Source organism: Acomys russatus, chromosome 22 (assembly GCF_903995435.1).
Source record: "Acomys russatus chromosome 22, mAcoRus1.1, whole genome shotgun sequence".
Classification (NCBI taxonomy): domain Eukaryota; kingdom Metazoa; phylum Chordata; class Mammalia; order Rodentia; family Muridae; genus Acomys; species Acomys russatus.
In genome coordinates, this window is record NC_067158.1 from 24,765,532 (window position 1) to 24,781,873 (window position 16,342).

Sequence of the window (16,342 nt, forward strand, 5' to 3'; positions counted from 1 at the left end):
CCTTTCCCCAGGCCTTGAGGGTATTTTCATGAAAAGGGAAGGTTACAAACAATCTGAGTAGCAGAATATTACAATAGGGTTAGAGAGGGAAGGCAGGTCAATGGTGACGGCAGGGTGGTGGAGTGCACTGGTGGTAGAGAGAGGGTAGTTGGTAGGAAAGGGGAGGAGGTAGGCAGCCACCCACTCCATGTGACCTATTATCTTTTTGCCTGCTTAGGGGGCCTGGCAGCAGTGATTTACACGGACACCTTGCAGACGGCAATCATGCTGGTGGGGTCTGTTATCCTGACAGGGTTTGGTAAGTGGGGTTAGAACTAGCTGGGGAGGTGGGGGCAGATGTGTAGGGAGGGTTCTGGGAAGAGAAGAGTGAGACTGGACTTCCTGCCTGCATGCTCTGCCTAGTTTGGGGAAGTGGCCCATCTCTTACTGGCCACCCATGTAGGAACCACCTTGTCCCCATAGGACACTTGTTGGAGCAGACCCAAGGAACACTTGAGCTCCTCCTGTTGAGCTCTCTATAGCCTGGGTCAGTGGCCCCCAGTGTAGTGCTCTGGTGCTGTGCTTGCAGCGTACCTGGGTAAAATGAATGAGTGACACAAAGTCACATGTCTTGTGTGCCCTGTGATGTTAAAGTCCAGTGTTCATGCGTTGTTGGTGAAAGGCAATTTTTCATTTTAATGCTTTGTTTGACAAAATTTAAAAACTGTTCACTCACTGTTGGCATATCCTACTGCCTATTGAAATTTTACTTGACTATAACGATGGCACTGGAAAGCCTAGTTGTTACAAGAAGATAGAAGACACATTTTGTTTTCAGGTGTATAGGACCCTCTGGATGTCCTTTAAGGACTCTTGTCTACGCTCTAGAGTTCAGTTTTCTAACAACTGTCATTTGATTTCCTCTAATTATAGGCTCTAGGGGATCAGCAAGGCACAGGCTACCCTGAGCTGAGAAGTGACAGGGTTCTGATTCCTCACCCACTCCCAGTGCATCCCTAGGGCCAGCTGTTTAGCCTGTGTCCAGTCTCCAGAAGGCTACTGTGTGTCTCTCAGTCTGTGATCTGAGTTCCAAAGACCATGGCTGACAGCTGAGATTTAAAGGAAAACAAACAGTGTGCATGTGATCCAAAGCCAAGGTCTTCTTTTATTAAGACACCTCCCTTTTTTTATACTGTTTGCAGTCAGGGAACTTCCACAGGTGGCTGCTTTGAAATGCCAGTGTCTCCCAAGAAGGCTGGGCAGAGTTGACACTCCCAGTTTTATAGATAAGAAACCTGAGACCTAGAGGGAAGGTTTTCTGCCCCAAAACACATGTCGACATCATTTCTCTTAGCTGGTATCCTCTGGTTGCCTAAGACACTCATAGAAGAACTCACTGGAAGGAGCTAAAATGTTCACATTCTTTTCTGTACCAACGTTTCCAGCTTTCCACGAAGTAGGAGGGTATGAGGCCTTCATGGAGAAGTACATGAATGCTATTCCCACGATGGTTTCTGATGGAAACACAACAATCAGGAAAGAATGTTACACTCCCAGGGAGGACTCATTCCACATATTCCGAGATCCTCTTAAGGGAGACATGCCGTGGCCTGGGCTCATCTTTGGCCTGACCATCCTCGCCCTGTGGTACTGGTGCACGGATCAGGTATGCAGTCTGGGTGTGCAGGTGGACAGGGAGCTTGCGTGACCGAGACTCCCACCTGTCTGGCTCATTGGGGTTGAGTATATAAAGGAAGGCTCACGTGGCCTGTGGGTTGCTGGGGACAGAGGCTAAAGACTCCAAGCAGAGGAGCTGGGATGCCAGGAGAGGGTCACAGAGCCATGGGCGGCACAGCTCCTCACTGGCATGTTCCCGGCAGGTCATTGTGCAGCGCTGCCTTTCAGCCAAGAACATGTCTCATGTGAAGGCCGGCTGCACGCTGTGTGGCTACCTGAAGCTGCTGCCCATGTTCCTCATGGTGATGCCAGGCATGATCAGCCGGATTTTATACACAGGTAAGTGTCCTCTAGCTGAGCTCAGGCCATCGGGGTCGCCTGTGTCAGGTGGTGTGCACACCGGGGGCATAGACATCTTGGGTTGCCTTCTTTGATTTCTTTGTTATTTGTTATTTATTATTTATTTGCATTTTAAAGTTGTCAGATAGCAGGCTTGCCTGGCATTCTGGATTTGATCTCTGGAGGCCACGGAGTGGAAGGAGAGACCGACTCTCTTGTTTCCTCCACTGCTGACTGCTTTCTATTTCCCCTAATCTCCCACCCACAGTCATGCCATCCTCCAGGTTCCCTCTTCAGGAAACATGTTTGGCCTCTGCGGTACCTGTACCCTCGCCTCCCAGGCTTGTAGTGCTATCTAATAATTTATTTTGTAATGTTGTGTTTTGTAATTTTAACATCGACACAGCCAACCCTGTGTTCTGTGCTGAAGGCCCTGTGTTCTGAGCCCTGTTCTGTGGACTGTTGCCTTGTGGGGGCCTCACGCCTTGTGATTTGACATCTTGAATGACGAATTCATCTTTGGTCTTTCTGTGGCCTCCCAGCATTTCAGTTTACACATTATTGTTATTAATAAAAATAATTTTCCATTCGCTGTCATGAATCAAAACTGTCTTGAAATGCAAAGATAACAGCAATAAATAAATACAGTACCACAGAGGGACAGCTTGGCAAGCATCCTCCAAAATGAAGTCAGAATAGTTGGCAGACACTTGCTATGTTGTCCTTGGCTGGCTGCTCCCTCTAGGCTCCCACATGGCTGTACCGGCTTGTCTATCATGAGAAAGATATAATTGCCCTCTGTACTCATAACTCACACATCTGTGGATCTCCAACTAGCTACATATTATTAAATATTAACATTTAATATTAATAAATATTAAAATATTTGTACCTACACTGAGATATATAAATTTTTGCTTATCACTTCCCCAAACAATATCGTAGAACAACTGTTTCCATAGCATTGACAGCTTATGATGTGCTGTAAGTAATCTGGAGGCTTAGGGGGAAGATGTGCACATGTTACAGCAGGTGCGATGCTGTTTTATTTAAGGGCTGAGCACCTGCAGACTTTGGAATCCACTGGGTAAGGAGAAGCCAGAAGCCAGTCACGCATGGATACCAAGAGTCAGTTGTTTAGCAAATGGAACGACTCATACTGTAATGGCCACTGCATATATTTATTTATAAAATACTACTATAGCTGGGCATGGTGGCGCACGCCTTTAACCTAGCACTCAGGAGGCAGAGGCATGTGGATCGCTGTAAATTCAAGGCCAGCCTGGTCTACACCGTGAGTCTAGGACTACCGAGATAACACAGAGAAATGCTGTCTCAAAACACACACACACACACACACACACACACACACACACACGAAACCAAACAGCAAAACAAAAAACAAAACAGCAACAACAACAACAAACCCACAAAATACTACTATAGTGAATTGGTGCTGTATAGGACACTGTTAAATGAATACTTAACAAATGTTTGTTGAGATGAATTCTAGAAATTTCTCCCCGATTCTAGATCTTGTTTCCTTCCCCTCCCAGCATATTTCTTTCTGATCTCTGCTCCAGATTTCCCACACCTTGGGGATCACTCCAGTTTTCTAGGGATTTGACTGTATGTTTAAGAGCTACCATGGTTTTCAGGAGAGGGGGAAAAAGACAACTATCATCACCAAGCTGCTAAGATAGAGTCAGGTGTCTCCTCCTTCCCCCACAAGTTGTTTCTTTGTGTCCTTTCCTTCTCTGCCTAAAAACCATCTTCTCTGATGGTGAGAGCATCAAGGTGCATCAGGGCTGACAGGGCAGGGCTATGACACCAGGCCTGAGCTGGGAGACCTTCTCTTCCTGGCATTGTTCCGGTGTTGGCCAGGAATGTCTCATGTGAAGCGCTGCTTTAAGATGGTAAACACTGCATCTCTTGCCCCAGTGAACACTTGCTGACCCAACTTTTCACCTCTCTCTAGAAAAAATCGCCTGTGTGGTCCCCTCAGAATGTCAGAAGTACTGCGGCACCCCAGTGGGCTGTACCAACATCGCCTACCCAACCTTGGTTGTGGAGCTCATGCCGAATGGTAAGACTTTCTTGGGAGGCCAGTTTGGCTTAGACCCCACCTAGACTTCTGGGTGCATTCTGGGGAAAGCCACTTCCAAGCCAGGGGTGTGCACAAAGGTTAAAGCTCCGCTTCTGTATGTTTGAGTTTAGTTGGGGTTTAGAAGTCCTGGGTTTTGTCCATCAGTTGTGCTAAAAGAAAGGCCCCTTTCTGTGCCTGTCTAGATAATAATCTAAAGCAGTTAAACAAAGGGGCTATAACAGCCATTTTGGAAAACAGTATGGAGGTTCCTGAAAAAAAAAAATTAAAAGTAGAATTACCATAGGTTTCAAGATATGAATCCATAGAGTGTTCTTGTCCAAGGGCCATAAAGCCAGGATGTTAAAGAGACATCTGCATTCTAGTGCACATTGGAGGCCTGTGCACAATTGCTAAGCTATGAAGCCAAGCCACGTGTTTAAACATAAATGGATAAAAACATGGTCTATGTGAACGATGGGGTGACAGTCAGACTCACGGGAAGGCAGTCCGTCCATTGTGGTTATGCAGATGCTGCTGCGGCTGTTGAGTGCAATAAGCCAGCAGCAGAGACTCAAGTGCTGAGTGAGCTCACTTAATATTTAGAATTGTGTTCGTGTGTGTGTGTGCATGTGTGTCTGTGTGTGTGTGAGTGTGTGTGTGTGCGTGTGTACACGCATCTGGGAGCCACAAGTAGACATCAAGTCTCCACTTCTATTATTACTTAAATAGTTTATTTATTATAATTGTAAGTGTGTGTGTGATGTGTGCATGTGGGTATCAGAGGGCTGCTTTTAGAAGCTGGTTCTCTCCTCCCACTGTAGATTCTGGGGATGAAACACAGATCCTCAGGCTTGTGCGCTCATCACTTTGACCCACCGAGCCAGTTTCCTAGCCATGCATCTCACTTTTTTTTTCACAATTTTAAAAATTCATACTGTGATAAAAATATTAAGTATGTAAGAAGGAAATTTACAAAGTTGTAGAGAACTTTTTAAATTTTTTGGTTTATTGAGCCAGGGTTTCTCTGTGTAGCCTTGGCTGTCCTGGACTCACTTTGTGCACCAGCCTGGCCTCGAACTCACAAAGATCCACCTGCCTCTGCCTCCTTGTGTGCTGGGATTACAGGCATGCGCCACTGTATTTGTAGAGAACATTTTAACTGACAACAATTTCAATAGCATACACTTTTGCGTATTTATAATAGTTCTTTTCCTATTTATTTATTTTTTATTACTAAAATATAATTATATCACTTCCCCCCATTCACTTTTCTTCTTCCAACTCCTCCCATGTGCTCCCCTTTTCTCAAACACCTGGCCTTTAAAATTTTTAACACACACACACACACACACACACACACACACAGCTGAGTCCACATAGTGTTGTTTGTCTGTATATGATTTCAGAGCTTACCACTTGGTATAGGAGCTCATGCCTGGGAGAAGACAGCTTCTCCCACTCTTAGTGCCCCTTAGATGCCTGTAGTTCTTTGCTTATGGGTGGGCCATCCATATTAGCATGTCTATTAGTGTTGTCCTTGTTGGGGCCTTATTTAAGCAGCCATATGGTTAAGGTATCATGTGTGATGCTTCCCTGTCATTTCTAGGAGACAAAATTTTACAGCAGATTTCCTGGTTCTCTGGCTTTTATACTCTTTTTACCCTGTCTTCCGAGACATGAGCCTTTAAGCCAGGCACATTTTGCTGTGGTTGTTGCTGCTGTGGTTGTTGTTGCTGCTGTGATTGTTGTTGCTGTTGTGGTTATTATTTTGACTCACAATGTCTCATTGAACTTGGGAGCTCACAGTTTTGGCTAGACTGGCTGACTGGGGAGCCCCAATACCTGTGCGTCCCCTCCCTACCAGCACTGGGGTTATAGACCTGTGCTACAGTTCCTGGCTTTGTGCAGATGCTGGGGCTCTGAGCACAGGTCCTCATTGCTTATGTAGCAGATACCTCCCCCCACTGAGCCACTGTCTCAAGCTTCCTCCCCTTGTTTGTTTATTTATTATGTTTTCTTTTCTTTTGAGGAACAGTCTTGTTAGGTAGGACAGGCTAGCTGTGAACTGAACTCACGTTAATCTTCTTGTCCGGCTCCCCCAGCGTGCACCGCCGTGTCTAGCTTCCTTTTTTAAACTTTTCACCACCAACTTTACACACAACCTTGAGCAAAGCATCTGTATAAGAGTGGGAGTAATATTTAACTACTCCACTGAACTCTGACTGCTTATTAATCGAGGTCCCAGTGAGCAAAAGTCACGCTGGTCTCTGCAGGAATTACGTTACTTCTCCAAATGGGCGGGCTCGGCCCCTCTGCTCTTATGAGGCCGTAGCACGCGGTAGAGCGGCAAAAAGATGAGTGCAAAACAACAAAACGCTGATTCTGGGGTCCTGGGCTGCCCCCTGGCTTCTGAGAATACTGAACTCCCAATGCTGTTCTTGCGCTAGACCACACAAACATTTCCCACTTCTCCCCTTACATCAACTCCATAGCATTTAATGTCATTGATCAGTCGTCTTTCTCGAATCTTTCCCTTTGGATTCATAATATTATTGTCTCCTCTTTGTCTCTTTCCCTATCTTCTTAGGCTGCCTCGTTTTGGTCCCGCTTGTAGATTCAGCTTTTTCCCTCCCAGTGGTTGTCGTCCCCGTCTGCCCCTTCCTTCCCCTTCCCCCGCCCTACTCCCCATCTCCTCCCACCCACCCTCCCCCCACTAATCCACATCAGTTCTGTCCATTTTGTCTCCTAATTATCATGTACTTATCTTTTGCTTCTCTTACCTTACTTACACTATGATTTTTTTGGGAGCCCTGGGCTGCTATAAAATTATATTTAACACACATTTGTTGAGTAGACAAGTGAATGAAAGTTTAATAAGAGTAGAAAAATGAGAGGAAGCTCTGGAGAGCTGGCTCAGCGGTTAAGAAAAATGAGAGGAAATTAAGTTGCTTGTCCCTATACTGTTCAAGCCACCGATGACAAAGCTGATGTCGGCAGAGCTGAAATAGGTCTTGCGGCAGGCCAGGTACAGACCTGCTTCCTCAGGTGATTCATTAGAGTGGCTCACAGGCTGTGCGCCAGCCAATCAACAGTCACTGTCTCCCAACAGAAAGCCCAGAACTTAGTAGCTGTTCAGCCCACAAGGCTGGGTGTCTCCGCAGGTCTTTAGCATCCGCTGCAATCCCTAGGGAGTAGGCTCGCCTATGCCAGTGAAGGGATGAGCTTGCCAGCGAGGGCGAGGGCGAACAGGCAAAGAGCAAGAGCTCCCTTCATCCGCTTCCTTTATATACAGGCTGCCACCAGAAGGTGTGGTCCAGAGTAAGGGTGGGATCTTCCCACCTTGAATGATTTCATTAGGAAAAGCCCTCACAGGTGTTGCCCAACCGCTCGGCATTTAGTCAATTCCAGATGTAGCCAAGCTGACAACTAAGATAGCCATCGCACTCCGCACGCTCCGCCCTTGCCAGGTGTGATCTGCCTCCTCTCTCCAGGCACCCACTCATGGATGCCTTTTCATCCTCTTTGCAATCTAGCGTAGACAGCCTTCTGCTGTACGGTGAATCTTTTTGGTGAAAGTCCTCATGAAAATCCCCCTAGTTGGAAACCCCCACCACGCTCACCGCCACCAGCGCCGTCATCATTACCACTAAATTGGAAAGTGTCTAATATCTTGTCTCTGAATCATTGTCTGCTGTGGTCTTAGAATTGAAAGCTACAGTACATTTCTTAAAAACATCTATTCTTTCTTGAGAGATAACACTTGAGGACACGTCGTGGTTTCTAAAAGCACACAAACCTTGGATACTGGTATATGGAGCAGCAGGGTCTGGGTGATGGATTTGTCCCTCAACACCCTGTTCTCTTCCAGGACTGCGAGGCCTTATGTTGTCCGTAATGATGGCATCACTCATGAGCTCCCTGACCTCCATCTTCAACAGCGCCAGCACCCTCTTCACCATGGACATCTACACCAAGATCCGAAAGAGAGCGTCGGAGAAGGAGCTCATGATTGCCGGAAGGTGAACGCAGCACCCCCTCCTGCACCCCAACACATACCACGGAAGCTTAAAAGACCCCAAAGGTTCCACCCACAGCAGTTCTCATGTTAGGCAAGGTTGGCAGACGCTTGGTATAACTGGAGATAGTGACCTTTCACTGATATTCTCTTTATTTTCGGTGGTGCTGGGCGACTGAACGCGGGGCTTTGTGCATTCTGGGCAGGTGCTACACCGCAGAGCTAGATCCCCAGCTCTGGCATTTCACCTCACGTTGAAAACAACTGAACAGTGTCCCACTGACATTAGAAGAAACGTAAGAAGTCCACTTCCTTATCTCAGGCTGCCAATGAGCATGGCGGAATGAAGCTCTCTGTGCCTTAACTAGGCCTGGGCTGAGCAAAGCCAGGCCCGCCATCCGCAGCCGATTAAGCCCTTCCCAGGGCTCTGCGCTGCCTCAGGATGGTTTCCACTCACCCCTCTTACTGCTCTTCTTTGGGACCCAAATGTCCCTGACACTGTGTCAATCCTTTGAAGCAACGTTTTTTGTTTTAAAAAAATGAAGTGAAGGTTGGTTGACATTTAGTTTGTGAATACACCCTGTAAATGATAAAGCAACCCCTATGTACATGGGTATTTTAATAAATGGTGCTGGAGTTGAACTTGGCCCTTTGCACATATTAGGCAAATACTTTACTACTAGGTTGCATCCCTACTCCTTTTTTTTGAAAACGTAAGGGTCTCCTCCAAAACAGACCATCTGACCAGCACAGAATCTGCGACTTTGCGCCCTACTGAGTAGCACTGTGATCTCTATGGGTGTTTTTCTCAGAAGGCTCCTACTAAAGAGAAAACCAGTGTGTTGACAGTGCCCTACGACTGGATTGAATCTTAATTTTGCGCGCCCCTGTGTCTGCATACTGTTGGTAGCACTGACGCTCTGCTGTGGGGCATTTGTTTCAGGTTGTTCATCCTCGTGCTGATCGGCATCAGCATTGCCTGGGTGCCCATCGTGCAGTCGGCGCAGAGTGGGCAACTCTTTGATTATATCCAGTCTATCACCAGCTACCTGGGGCCGCCCATTGCGGCTGTCTTCCTGCTTGCTATTTTCTGCAAGAGAGTCAATGAACAGGTAGGCAGTGGTCCAGTGGCTCCCGGCAAGCCAGTGTGCTGCAGAAGCTGCTTATGGGAGGAGGGGGAGAGGGTGGGGGGAGGGGGAGGAGGATGGAGGTGGGGCTTGCACAGTCTCTGGGAGAATGATTCTGTATCCCAGAGACTTCAAACAGGAATGGATGTGCAGCTATAGGTTTGGATGGTTCGGTCTCAAGGACCCAAAAGGCTCCCTGAGAGTTGGCATGAACCCCCAGGAGTTGGTATCAGACCCACTGTTTCTGGCTCCTTGGTTCTTACTACAAGGTTCCAACTAATAGTGTATATTTTCCATCCGTTTTCCCTCTCTTTTTAGGTATCTACTTTCTATTTTCTTTGAATTGGTCTCTGAAATGCTTGTGTTTACATTGCCTTCCTGAAAACTAACTTTAAACCATAGGGGCCTTGTTTAACAAAGGAGAAATAATAGAACAAAAGTGTCTCCTATGGGGGTGGGGGTGGGGTAGGGGGTGGGGACTGTGACAAGAGAGCTTCGCCTTCCTCACTCTTTGACAAGACAGGTCGTGTGGTATGACGTGACGTATGAGTTAGAACTGAGGGCCACGCTACGCTTTTCACATTCGTACGGCTTCTCCCCAGCATGGGCTCACTGTGCACAGTGAGGTTTACACATATAAGGTTTCCCCCCATTATGAATTCTCTGATGGATGCGTATGTGTGAGCTGCAAGGGAGAGAAAGGAAGGCTTCCCTTGGTCACTATGCACACAAGCGCGGTCTCCGCTCTGAAGCCTCTGGTGGACAACAAGGCGGGAGAGCTGATGGCTGCTTCTCCACCCTCACCTGCTCCGCTGCATGAACTCTCTGGTGCACAGTAAGACACCTGCACACATCTGGCTGCTCACTAGCCCTTTACTGTTTCTATCCGTGCAATCTTTATGACTCTGGCTTGACTCTGTGGCTCCCACCAGGAAGTCTTGTTTGTAATCTCCGGCTGAGCAGCTCCAGAGGATACCCTAGTGCAAGTTACCTGCAGTGTGAACTTGTCTTTCAAGTCAGAATTCTTCAGGGCCCAGGGAAGGACAAAGTCCTGGTGCTCAGGCTGCTCACCTGAGGAACTATGTAAGATAGATGACAAGTGAGCCATAAAATGTGGGACAGAGTGTAACTAGGCAGGGATTCAGAAAGAGCTATGCCAACAGACACTGAAACCACCAGGGAAGGCTCCTTGGAAGAGGTAAGGCAGAAAAGGGTTTAAAGTCAGAGAAAGGGAATTCAAGATGGAGGGAGAGAGAGAGAGAGAGAGTGAGAGAGAGAGTGTGTGTGTGAGAGAGAGAGAGAGAGAGAGAGAGAGAGAGAGAGAGAGAGAGAATGTATGAAGAATAGAAGACACATGTTGCTGAAACACTAAATAAAGTCAGATGCATGGACAGTGCGACTTAACAGTTACACCCGAATCTGAATTTCAGCGCTCTGGCCCGTGATGACCTAGAAGAGCCTGTTGTCCTCCATTTCTTCATTTCTGCCTTCTGCTGCTTAGGACAGTGACAGTGCCTGTTCCTTCCTTGTTTTAACACAATTAACCCCGGGGGTTTTCTTTTCCAGGGAGCCTTCTGGGGACTGATCCTAGGCTTTTTGATCGGAATCTCCCGTATGATCACTGAGTTTGCCTATGGAACCGGGAGCTGCATGGAGCCCAGCAACTGTCCCACGATCATCTGTGGGGTCCACTATCTGTACTTTGCCATCATCCTCTTTGTCATCTCTGTCATCACCATCTTGGTCATCTCCTTCCTCACCAAGCCCATTCCAGATGTGCATGTAAGTACCCACGTGAGCTCTTTCCAGATCTGCCTGTAAGTACCCACGTGAGCTCTTTCCTGCTCTTATTTAGAACACCGGAGCAGCTCACACTTTCCATGACTGACATAGTTCCGGCTTGTCGTTGGTTTCATGTGGAAGGAGACAGGATGGAAACCATGGAATGCTTGCTGGACCAGCACCGTCCAGTGCAAGTGTTACAGCCCAGAATTCAGTCTCGCAGCTAATCCACAGACTCTGCTCTCTGAGCGACGGTTACAAGTGAAATGAGGTCGCTTGGCAGGCAGCATAATAGCCTAGGTTAGAAGCTCCTGGCAAAAATAAGAAGTTATATTTCTTGTGAAAGTTCCATGGGCAAGTCACCAGAAATCCCAACAAGGAACATGCCTCATTACAAAAATCATCACACTCGGTGAAACCTGAATGATGGTTTAACTTCTTGACTTTTTTTTTTTTTTATAATTGAGGCATTTTTAACACTATGTCTCATTCTGTTTTCTGATGCTATAATTGAATACCACGGACTAAGTGGATTATAAATAATAAAAGTTCTTTTCTCTCCCAGTTATGGATACTGGAAAATCCAGGGTTGAGAGTTTTGTGTGGGGAGAGGCTTCTCAGAGCTTAACATGTTAGCTGGTGTCGTGATAGAAGTTGTGTGAGGGAGAAAGGGAGAAAGGGTAGAGGCCAAACTTCATATCTCTCTCTCTCTCTCTCTTTCTAAAAAAGTTTTTTTTTTTTTTTTTTTTTTTTTTTGCGTGTTTTGCCTGCAGGCTAGAAGTGGGCACCAGATCACATTATAGATGGTTGTGAGCCACCATGTAGTTGCTGGGAATTGAACTCAGTACCTCTGGAAGAGCAGTCAGTGCTCCTAACCTCTGAGCCATCTCTCCAGCCCAATCCCTCCCCTCTCTCTCCGAAAGGTTATCCCATGATATCAGTATTAAGATGTAATAGGGTTCCCGACCTCCAAAGATAATCTGAATATTACATTCTGATATTTGTTTTGGATGAGACATTCAGACCCCAGCACACTATCAATGCCCACCCATTTCAAGACCCCAGAAATCATAATACACTTCTTTGGCCGCATATGCTGCTGTTGGATTAAAGTTCTTACCAATTCAAAGAAGAATAACCAATCATGGGCCCGTCCTATTACAACCAAAATAGCCTGATGACCCAACGCGAAAAGTCACTCTGTCATTCTCAGGTTTGCAAAAGAACAGAGCTGGAAAAATGAACACAAACCTAGCATTTATCTGTAGAAAGAGAAAAGCGGTTGTATGAACGCTTTACTCCAGCACACGCGCATACAGGCACCTGGGAAACCCCTAAGAGACCTTTAACCTCACTGGCGAGATCGGAGACAAAGCTAATGCGAACCAGAACCCGCACTGGTAGCTTCCGGTTCTCGGGCTTGTCTTTCGTCAGCTCTGCAGTGGGAATCTTTACTTTGTATCAACCATTTTCCTGTACCACTTGCCCTGTCTTCGGGAGGATTGAAGCTCCAACCGTATTTAGCTCTGAGGTTCCTTGTGAAGTAGAGAAAGCAGGGCATTCACCAACAGGCTAGATCAGGACGGACATGCCGTTCTGGCTCTCTCTGGCTTTTCCACGTTTCTACCTCACATCCCTAGCTATACCAGTAGAAACTGGCCCTGTTCTTCTACCCCGCGTCGCTATGCCTCCTGCTGGTAGCTCTTATTTCCAGGACGTGGCAGTGTTCAGTAATCACACCTCGCACTGCTGGTTTGGATGAACGGCGGTCTGGCCTTGCTTCTTAGTCTCAGTGCTGAAGGGAACACATTTATCAGGAGAAAAGTGAATTCGTTTATACAACAAACAAATTTTGGGCAGTCTCTTTTCATGAGATTTTTAATTTTAAGGACTTTAAGATTCCATTTTGTTTATGTATTTTGTGCATGTGCGGGCATATGCATGCCACTGTGCACAATGTCAGGGGATAACTTGTGTCCTGGGCATTGAACTCAAATCTTCACACTTGCCTGCAGGTGCATTTATTCACTGAGCTATCTCACTGGCCCAGTATTTTTTTTAATTGTATTTTTATTTCACTTCACCTTTTGATTTTTATGTTTTTAAGTTTTTATTTTACTTCTTTAAAAAGTTTTTTTGATACTTTCATATATGAATATACTGAATTTTTGTCATTTAACAATCTTTCACCCTCATGTCTCTCTTCCTGAAGCTTCTTTTTTCCAACAAAGCTGCTCTTACCTTGAATCTCATCATTTGATTTACAAAGTTTAATTATGGATGCTTTCATGGGAATGAGCAGGGAGTTGGGTACCAGAACATGGAGACTTACCCACTGGCTATACCACCGAAGAAGATGGCACTCCCTCCTTCACTGCCCTTTAACTGTCCAGAGTCCATCAGTGTGGGTAGGGGGTGGGCCTCATGAGTGCCTGCCCATGCACGGGGAAATGGTGACAGGCCCACTCCTGTGCAGGCCGCAGCTGCAGGGAATTCATGAGCACAATGGCGTGGCATGTCCTGAAGGCACTATCACAGCACTCCTCCCCAGCTGTGTCACTCCCTGAACATTGGAGGTGACGATGCAGATGCCTCATTTAGCCCTGAGTTGAGGCGTCTCTTAGCCTCTCTCTCTATATTATGGTATACAATATATATATGGGCTAGTGTGTATGTTTACAGTTGGGTTCCTTCCCTTTTTAGAACCAATGCTGTGGATGGGGCAGTTGTCCATGTTTCCTTGGTATGGAAAAAGGCCATATTGTTTTCCTTTCTTGATGCATACGTGTTTGTTTCCCCTGATTCTTGGCCTAAGACACCAGTTACGCCCTCGTGACAACGCTCCGCTTTCCCCACAGCTGTACCGTCTGTGCTGGAGTCTACGCAACAGCAAAGAAGAGCGTATCGACCTCGACGCGGGAGAGGAGGAGGACACCCGGGAGGACCCTAAGGATACGATGGAGATCGGTGAGTTCCGAAGCCATCTACCAAAGTCGTGAGCAAATGCCTGTGTCAATGCTCATGTCTTTTCCTGGGGACCGAGGGAGGGGCAGGGGGAAAGACAAATGTGTATAGGCACTTGGGGGAGTTCGCCACGTGGGTGAAGGTGAGAGGAAGACCTTTCCTGCCACCCCACTCTGCATATGCCGCAGAACTCAGCGAATCAGTGACTGAAGAAGAGTTTGCTCTGGATTTGGAGCATGGTCTGTCGTGGGAAGATTAGGGCTTTGCTGACATGTCCTATGAATGAAGACAGAGAGGTACACAAAGCTGTGTTCATTTCTGGTCATGCCGGGAGTATGGGCCAGAGACTCTTGGGAATCTTACACCTTCTCGTTTTAGATTTCTCTGGATTGGAAATCGGAACAATCCAATTTCTCTGGATGCTTAAGATGATCCTTGGTGGCCACAGACTTGCTCTTTACGATGTTTTTCAGTTCTGGGGATCAAACCTCACTTAGCTTTAGCACACTGCAAGGAAGGCACTCTGTCTCTGATCCGCCACACCCTACCCTTTAAGTTAGGTCTGTCTTCAACTCTGGTGTTGCGCTTTTTCCTCTCTCTGTGGAAGAGACGCACACAACAGGGCTCATGCGTGTGCGTGGTGTGCAGATGTGTGTGTTATCTGGTACTGAGTGGAAGGCCCATTAGTCCTTCTGCAGGACAGCAGTAGGTGAAGCAGAGCAAGTTCCGAATCTGGCATCAGAACATTATCTATTTCTAGCTGTGAATCCACTAGATGTCTAAACTTGCTGCATGCCTAGAGACCACTTAACTCCGTCACATAGCCTTCTGACGCACACATGCCCGTGATCACTAAAGCTCTGTTTTAAAAATGAGTGTAAGCTAGGAGTGACAGCACGTACCCGTAACCCCGGCAGTTGGGAGGCCAGTCCTGCTACACATTCAGACTCCCTTCCTCACCCACAACAAACCAAATCCAAAAACATAATAGTCTGGCTTATAAAAACCAGAGACGTGCCAATCAGCAGTCTCTGAACGCTGTGATAGAACACACGGTGGGGTGGATCTCACTGCTGGAAGAGCTGGCGCCTGAACCCATGTCTGTCTGTCTCCAGTGCCACAACTGACCTCCAAGGAGGGACTCTTCCCTTGGCAGGCATCCACTCTGGGTGTCAGGGCCAACTGGATGGTTGGATTTAGCAGTGTGAGCATGCACCAGCCCGTATTAAGCCCAACAAGTACTGATGGTTAGTGCTCTGCATCAGACCCTGATCAGAGTCTGTTGTGAAATCTTAGGAGAGGCAAGAGTAGCCAGTTCTCTTCTGAGTCAGGCTATTACCTCCACTGCCATCCAGTGGTGCAACAAACAGACACAGGTTCTGTATTCCACAGGTGGATTTACCGTATTCTTCCTAAGACATTTGCCCATCTCACATCTCTCATCATCTATTATCTTGTCTGACTATTCTAAATCAAAACACACTTGTATTTGTCCTGGAAGAGATAAAACTCAGACTAGTTGATCATGAGAATGCAGAATCCAATTCAACACTGCCTCATACTTAAACTCACTTGAACATTGTGTTCAGTTCCACATCCTGAAAGCGAAAGGACCAGGAAGCTTCTACAGAGTGGTAAATGCACTGTGGCCGTCCATCTTCCATGGAAACTCTTTCTAGTCCTTTTGGCCTTTGTATCCAACAATCCCTTTTTGTCTTTCTGTAGACACAGAAGTCCCCCAAAAGGAGAAAGGGTGCTTCAGGAGGGCATATGACCTGTTCTGTGGGCTGGACCAGGATAAAGGACCAAAGATGACTAAGGAAGAGGAGGAAGCCATGAAGATGAAGATGACAGACACTTCTGAGAAGCCTCTGTGGAGGACGGTGGTGAACATCAATGGTATCATCCTGCTGGCCGTGGCTGTCTTTTGCCATGCCTATTTCGCCTGAATCCCGCCTTCCGTTGTAGACTTGGCAGGTCTGGAACTATGTCCCTTTAGACCCATTCTGCGGTAGTAAGGGGAAACTGGCCAGTTGTAAACATTACCCATTGGGATGAAAGTGTATGTGTGTGATTATAGGCTTGCTGGGGTGGGGTGGGGGTAGGGGGAAAATTACACTGCTGTGAATTCATGCGTTTGAAGCCAGTGTGACACAGTCTGTCTACATTAGAGCCTTAGAAGTGAAGTTGACTCAGATACAGAGAAAGTCACACTAAAGACATAGAATCCCATGCTGTGTGAAGCACTCCGTCTCAGGACCATCCGGCTTGTAATTATTGTTTATACTCCTTAAATGCTATTTTTAAAAATTGTAGTCTGGTTCCTGTCATTTTCCTACCTGAACCCTCACCTCTTCCTCCTCCTCCTTTTTT

The 16,342-nt window shown here is 46.8% G+C and overlaps 1 protein-coding gene across 1 annotated transcript in view; it reads left to right on the forward strand.

Moving 5' to 3' along the window:
* Slc5a1 (solute carrier family 5 member 1) overlaps positions 1-16,061 on the forward strand; it is a 76,220-nt gene extending 60,159 nt beyond the window's left edge. The window contains exons 7-15 of the mRNA XM_051165253.1: positions 218-298; positions 1,425-1,645; positions 1,860-1,995; positions 3,974-4,081; positions 7,950-8,100; positions 9,040-9,208; positions 10,790-11,005; positions 13,864-13,972; positions 15,695-16,061. Coding sequence (XP_051021210.1) covers positions 218-298; positions 1,425-1,645; positions 1,860-1,995; positions 3,974-4,081; positions 7,950-8,100; positions 9,040-9,208; positions 10,790-11,005; positions 13,864-13,972; positions 15,695-15,918 — 1,415 coding nt within the window. The 3' untranslated portion in view covers positions 15,919-16,061. The remainder of the gene's footprint in view (positions 1-217; positions 299-1,424; positions 1,646-1,859; positions 1,996-3,973; positions 4,082-7,949; positions 8,101-9,039; positions 9,209-10,789; positions 11,006-13,863; positions 13,973-15,694) is intronic.
* The last annotated feature ends 281 nt before the right edge of the window (positions 16,062-16,342 follow it).